Source organism: Bidens hawaiensis, unplaced genomic scaffold, assembly GCF_021521415.1.
Source record: "Bidens hawaiensis isolate Kalapana, Puna unplaced genomic scaffold, B.hawaiensis_p1.1 tig00012474_1, whole genome shotgun sequence".
NCBI lineage: Eukaryota > Viridiplantae > Streptophyta > Magnoliopsida > Asterales > Asteraceae > Bidens > Bidens hawaiensis.
Window position 1 is genome coordinate 242,291 of NW_027492021.1, and position 7,812 is coordinate 250,102.

The following is a 7,812-nucleotide window of genomic DNA, read 5'->3' on the forward strand; positions in this document are numbered from 1 at the left end:
GAAAGAGAAAGGGCTTGCTGCTGGTTCGGAACTCCCCTATCTATTTGAATTGATGATGTAAATAATCTTAACAATCATTTGGTTATGTATATTTTTAATACGAGAATGCAATTTTGAAAAGTTTAAATATTACATGTATAAATATGTGGCCAATATCTAATAATTAATTAGTTAATTGATATATTAATCATCAAACTTGAAGAGCCATCATTATATAGCATTCAATAGTATGAATATGAAACATCAAAGACATTATGTAACTACTAATCAAATGATAAAGTAATATGAATAAATTGTAGTATTAATCGGTATGAAAATGAAACATCAAATGCATTTAAATAATCAAATAAAAACTTTTGTTACTCATTTCCCTCAGTCTTTTACGTTGCTGTCTCCCTTCTCAGATTCCGTGGCACAGACAGATTGTCAAATGGCAACGTATATAAAGAAGTGGCTGGGAAAAGATATCTAAAATGATATAGAAATCACTATCCTATTCCTAATTTTTATTTCCTTATTATAATATGATCATTTGCCTCATGGAGTTCAAGAATGTTAACTTGTATGTGATATTACTCATATTCACATTAAAAAAGTTTCAACCTATTTTGATTCATTTCTCTAAAAGTGTGTGAGAAAATAAGAATTGATAATAAATCTTAACACAACCCAAAGTTGTATTGGTTACGATATGGATTTTGTTGGAAAATGTTAAATCAAGAACAATGAATCTCAACATAACCCAAAGTTGTAGAATTACAAAATGGATTGTGTTTGAAAGAGACAAAATTAAGAAGACATACCTTATGATTGTACCATCCAACTCCAAAAGCAATGCCAATTTGTTGCCTGGCTGGGAATACGCACATAAGGCGATTGATGCAATTGATGTAGTGAGATCATGCAGTTGTTGGCTTTCCTTTTGCAAAGAAAACTTCATTGTAATTTCTTTCATTGTTGTTCCGGTAACATTTTTCAAAATTAATATATTTTTTATTGTGCTTTTGATGTAGGAGAGAAGTTGAGGAAAAGAAAGATAGAAAGCAACGCACTGATAACGTATTAGATACAAAAGATTGTAGAGAGATCGATGGTAAGGTGTGGATTACTCATGATCATTGTTTATACATTATATAAGCAGAATACAAATAACTTAAAACCATACCATAAATGCTAGTTAACTCCTAGTCAAGGTAATTGATTAGAGGTTTGAATGCGGTAAATTGGCTGTTTCATAACAATGCTAACTATTTTATAATCAATAAAAATTGTAATTGAAGTATATTAGAAGCAATTGAGAATAATGTTGTAGCAAGTCACAATTTCTAATAAGATAAAACTTATATCTCAATCTACAAGCTTATGTTGTTGTAGGGTATTTGAAGCATTAGAAGCATTAAGCGTGTTTAAAACTCCTTTTTTATTCAAAATGTTTTATTTCGTACATTTTTTCCTAAAGTCAAAATGCCCAGTCATTTACATCACAAGCGTTAAACATGCTACAAGAATTGAACCATTTTTAAAATATATCTTTTTTGAGTCAAACCATTTTGACCATTTACCAATTTGGATAATAGCCTGTTGAGACTCGTATTAATTTTTATTAGTGTTGTTTTTACCTGAACCAAAATTATAATTTTTAAAATTATCCACTCATATCCGATAATTGTGTTAGGTAAAAATTTGAACCAACTAGTTAAACGATTTAGACCATTTTTTTAAAAAAAATTCTTTCCGACTCGAACCGTTATTTTAATGTAATTTCTCATGTATCAATATTTAAAGATGATGATTAATCTGCATATATATAGACAATAATCTAGAGCATAATGTCATTAGACAACATAAATGCAGACCTAGATATATATTTTCTACAATGTTGAAAAACCACCATCAACCCAATAATTGGTTTTATTTAGCATCAACTTTTCTTGAATGGTGATTATAAATGTGGCATTTACACATCTTTGAATAATGAATAAAATCTATCTAACTATGTTATAACTTATTTGACAAAATGTTTTTGACCCATAACCCATGAGACGAGAGATTAAGAATTAGGAGGGAAAATTAGGCAATGAATGAATATAGGCTTGACACCTAAGCCGTAATTTTAATGTTTAAACACAATTATACAACCACTAGCTTGGTGTATTACTCTCAATCAAAAGATTGTGAGTTATAATCTCACTTAAGACAAATCGTTTTTTGTACAGCCCAAATCATAACCAATTTTGCCTGTTTAAGAATTTAAATGTTTAAACAAAAGAATCTTACTTAATGTCCGAAAATTTTTAACAAATTTTGAAGACCACCCTGATATTAATAAAGAGGTTGAGACAATACGTGTTTGATTGTTTTCTTTTTTCTTTTTCTTTTTTTTTTCTCAAACAGCACATGCATGTTTGATTATTGACATTTACTTTTAATGGGACCGTAGAGTAAGCCGGAGCACTGGGTGTCTGGGTATATAATTATTGTTGTATATTTAATCCCCCTGGGGACGCTACAATAAATTCTCCGCTTCATTTCATTTCGAGATGCCTTTTCTATGTTCGCATGTTGCTATCCTTTTCATTTAAATATGTTAGAGTTAAGATGGACATATTTTGAATCTGTTTCAATAAATTTTTCCTTTATAACCTTTGTATAAGGTAGTTGAAGTTTACAGGTCATGCCAGCCATATATAGAAAACTTGAAAATTAAAGACTGAAATAGCGTAAATTTTATTATATATATTATAATTATGGCGTCGGTTGTGCAACATAGTTGCACTTTGTGTATATTTGTTTGTACTTTGAAGTTATGTAGAAACGGAAGTGGCCTGCATTCTTATTTGGACTTTTGACTTTGGTATTAGATTGGCTTTTTGACTTTCTTTTATACTTATATGTGCTTTTGGTAACACAAATTTATACAAACAACCTTGTTTATGAAACAAATTCATGTTTGTGTTCTTATGTCGCTTAGCAACTTTTGAGTCTTTTATGTGGTTTTCTCACACGTCCTTGCAACAAATATAGGATAATTTAGGTCAAAGACTCCTTTCTTATAATCTCTTAAAGACGCTTTTATTCATTTACGATGAATTGCAACATTAAACACATCAAAAGTTATTTTCAGTTTTAAGTTGGAATTATCATTGCTATTAGCTATTTTGCCCTCTAATAACAAAAGAACTATTGAATTAATAGTTTAATTATAGAAGTAAAGAATAGTTATAAATCAAATTGGTAGTATACAATACAAGAATATATATGCTACAAGATGCCTCTTATCAATATATAGAAGCTCATCAATCATCGTTTGTTACTTGCATTAACAAACCCTTCATTACCGGCTAGTACTAGATACTTGTCTTTCCTTGTAAGGCTCGTGCATTCGAACTCCAATGTCTTCCCTATCACACTTTGAACATGATTTGCAACATCAAACCTTGTAGTTCTCGGATGATCATCGGTCCCATGAACCTGGTCCAGGAACCGAACTCTATAAATCGAACGCGGGTTCATCATAAAAAAGAAAGGGTCCAAACATTTTAATCCACCTGCGGTTGTCCCATGAAACATGCTAACATAAGTATCCAAGGCTACCGGGACAATATGATCACTAAGTTCCGCAAACAATGGGCTAAACCGCAATAAATATGGTTCTCTACAAGTTGTCCCTTCGGGGCAAACCACAAGGTCTCCTAGCTTTAACATCTTGTCCATGGTTTTTGCATCTTGTTCACGATCTCTTGTTAATCGGACGGTTTTAATTGGTGATATGATCTCCGACATTCGACTGAGACTATACGTGACCGCGGCAAATGGTTTCTTGAGTCCAAATGAAAGATATAACGGGTCAAGTAAAGTTCTGTGGTTACATACATATAAACGTCCTTTGTGTTGTTTATGATCAAAAGTTTTCGGGTTTGAAGTTGAGTTATTATTTGTGAGCTTGAGGTGCACCCCAGTGAATACTAAGATAGGGATTGATACACCATACGGAATGGTGATTGCAATAGCGATTCGGGAAACGGATAAAAGTATGGAGAAAGGGAACCACATGAACATGACCAACATGTTCACTGGTTCAGGTCTAAAAGCTAATCTTCCGTCATGAAAGATCAGACCTTTCGGATATCTTTCTCTTGGAATAACTCGCCATGCCTTCTTTTCTCCATCACTAACCACATAAACCTCCTATATATAGAATCATAAACATGTCAATAAACTTCCAATAATCATATTTTAACTTACATTATAATATGCACATGTGCATGTAGATAAGTACCTTACTACATGAGATCCAATCATGCCTCACTTTCTTATTTGAGAAGCAAACGCTAGTATAATCTTCTTCCACTACTTGGTTTATACGATGCTTGATGATGCCCTTGTTTTCTTTCATGAGACCAACATAGTACCCTCCGACAACCTTTAACTCCCGTCCAAAAACATGATCAAACTCCAAGTAATCTTTCAAGAAACATTCAACCATGACTTGTGGCAACTTACTCACACCAACTTTCTTCTTCCCTCTTCTCAACGCATCAAAACCCTCCAAACCAACATCTTCCAAGAAGAACTTGGGCAGCACCGAGCTTCCAACTCGAAAACCGTCTTTCTTGAGGCCACAAAACGAAACCATAACCATAATCTTGATCGATAACTCGTCATCAACCAAAACAAGAAGCGGGTACAAAGCGAAAAGCACGAAAGCCCGAATTAAGCTTCCGGATTCGAATGCTACTAACATGAAGTATGCAAACACGGATGGTGAGCGTAAAAGGGTTCCCTCAACATCGAAGATTAATGTCTTTTGGGAAAGATCGGACGTGTTAAGATGATCAGAAATTAGGGTTGTTTGAGATCTATAATGTGATCCATGAGTAGTGTTGCTTAGGGTTCTTCTGAGGGCTTTTGTTTGGTTTTGATGGAGTTTGAGAAGAAGACGAGGGATGAAGAGAATGAGTTTGAGTGTGTATGGTAGAGCTTTGAATACCATATTGTTGGTTTTGGAGCAGGTTATGGGAAATGTGAGAGGATGGTGGTGTTATTTATGGTGGTGAGTTGATAAAATGCCCTTGGATTTTTAGATTTTAGCGATATTGACACTGGACTGGATGAATTATTTCGTTAGCTGGGATGCATAGTTGACTTGAATTGGTGTAATGATGTATGGGTATTAAGTATTACCCAATTTTCTACGTCATCCGTGACTTATCGACGTCATGGCGTGGGCATTTTTTTGTACAATTTATTCATTTCACTTGGGTAATGAATTATGAGGCATTTAGATATTCCTCCTTACTAAAGTTTGAAATTACGTATTTTTCTAAACCATGCTTAAACAGTATTAGAAAGGGGAAATATGTAAAAATCTCAAGAATTATAACTAAGAGATCCACTATCACAACCCAACCCAATCAAACCTAATCCAATCATTTATTAAAAAATTAATCTCTCTCTCTTTCATATATACAACCCAACCCAATTCAATATTTTACTCACTATCACAACCCAACCTAAACCAGTATTTTATTAAATAAAAATGCTTTATTTTTTATAAAATTTATATCAAAATGTTTAATATTTTTTTATTAATAAAACCACGTCGTTGCATTTTTCTATAAAAAGGTTAAAAGTTGTATTTTTCATGAAAAAACCAAGTTATATAAAAGTTTTGTTGCAAACTTAGGTTGCCGGAACAACCTAGGTTGCAACCGGTTGTGAACAAAAAAGAATTTCTATTTTTTCAATTAAAATGTCCTTTTGTCTTTTTGTGCCACTTTGCAACCAGTTATGATAAATAGTCACCATAGTGAATAGTCTTACAAGCTACATGTTTTTAGTTCATGGGATATATATTTATACTCTTTAATTTTAATTTTATGTAAGCATCGCATCATCTACTTTACTTTATTTCACTCCACCTTACTCTAAGAAAAATGCTTAACTCCTCATTGCTTCTCTTTATTTAATGTAAAATTAATTAGTAAATTATTGTTTGTGTCTGTAGATGATTTTAAAGCCCGTTAACATTTTAACTCATCTTGCATTTAACGTCACTTAACTTATGAAGGGAATGGTATGCCATTCGTTAACATTGCCCTGGGCCTTAGTGAATATACACTTTAGCAGATACCGATAAATGAATGTGGCATGCTGAGCTCCACATATTCTTGTACAGTCAAAAGAGGATCAATTCCGTAAAAGATTGGATCAGTACATGTAAATTCACTGAAAAAAATCTTTGTGAGATCGTCAATATTGTACCGAGGGCGTCTTTAGAGTATACCAAATCAGTATAGCTATCCTTCTTCTGACACAACAATGCACTTTCAATAAGTATTGGAAAAATGTGCTAAATAATTGATTTCTTCCTTTACTTGTCTGTCGATGTAAAATAAGGATCCTGGCAAATGGTTTTGGTGCATTTCAGCTAAATGAAATATGCTATTTTTATACATATGTTTATAAAAATAACACTTACCTGAGTTTCATTTTTAAGAGAGAAACAAAAATACCAATTGCAAGCTTTTGATTTAAATATCATTATAGACAGCACTAACAAGGATAAAGTCACAACTTTAGAAAAAGAAATTGATTAATAGTCTGTTACATCTACGCATACCTCATTTGCAATCAGCGAATGCATTATTGGATCATTTTTCAATTCAACTAATAAGAATTTGTTCGTGTAATTTCGTTTTAAAAACGAAACTCTTTTTGAATCAATATGGAATCAAATTATAAATTTTTTCCTATTTTTTTTATCGAATCTATTTTCAGTTTTAGAGCGAACTGTAATCTTATAAAACTTTTGCTTTCATTTTAACATGAGTTAGTTAACGCCTTCCCAAGCTACTATAAGGTCTTGGGGTATACTATAACCAAAACATAAATTAAGATGGCATGCACATGAAAGATCGATTAAACTACTCCCTACTTGTTTTATATTTGTTAAAAAGGGGTTATAGATTATGCTTTTCACAGGTTAAAAGTCAAAGAACAATATATTAAATTAACAATTAATAGGGGTAAGATGGGTTTAAAAGGATTAAACCATTTCATTTGAGTGAGATGGAGTGAAAGAGAGAAAAAAATGAATGATGTGATGCTTATGTTAAGTTAAGAGAGGTTAGAGTGTATCCCATAACTTAACTCTTGTTCTTCATTTTAAACTTGTTTAAAATAGTTTTTCAACCTTCAACTTCTTCAAGAAATCACTTACGAATAAACAGAGATTTTTAAAAGTAAACAAATTTAAAAATAACTCACTCTCTAGGTTGTTAGAGCATCCATAACAACAAAGTTTTACAAACTGCCACATTGATCAACAACAGAGATTTTAACATTAGTTGAAAGTGGTTCTGAGTGGTGGGGAAAAAAAGTTAATGATAAAGGTATAAAAAATTATTACTTATTAAATAAGAGAAAGAAATGTAGTGATTTTTAACGTAATTATAGAAATGAAGGCAGGGGATAAGCTATGAGGCAAATTATCTATTGACTGGTATTGACCGATAATAATCCATATTCATTTTATCGACACTGGCGGTCCCAAATTTAAAAAAGCCGGCCCCCAATGGTCCCCCCCCCCCCCCCCCCCCCGTTAAAAATGACTTGACATCGGTATACTTTTTTCGAATTTCAAACTAATGTTTTTGGACTAATTTTGATCGGAAGGAGGATACGAGTCGATTGATGTAAAGTGTTCCAGAACGACGAAACAATGCTTCAATTCGAGTTTGTGAACTTACAATTAACAAAAATCAATTCGTTTGGATCACCGTTTCAAGCTAAGTTTTACATCAATCAACT

At 32.4% G+C, this 7,812-nt stretch overlaps 1 protein-coding gene across 1 annotated transcript; it reads right to left on the reverse strand.

The window, feature by feature from the left end:
* Positions 1-3,153: 3,153 nt before the first annotated feature.
* On the reverse strand, positions 3,154-5,049 carry LOC143541190 (putative glycerol-3-phosphate acyltransferase 3). Its single transcript, XM_077034073.1, has 2 exons — positions 4,280-5,049; positions 3,154-4,188 (listed from the first exon to the last, which is right to left on the reverse strand). Exons 1-2 carry the CDS (start codon positions 4,991-4,993, stop codon positions 3,301-3,303), a joined length of 1,602 nt encoding a protein of 533 aa, XP_076890188.1. The 5' UTR covers positions 4,994-5,049; the 3' UTR covers positions 3,154-3,300.
* Between the last annotated feature and the right edge of the window lie 2,763 nt (positions 5,050-7,812).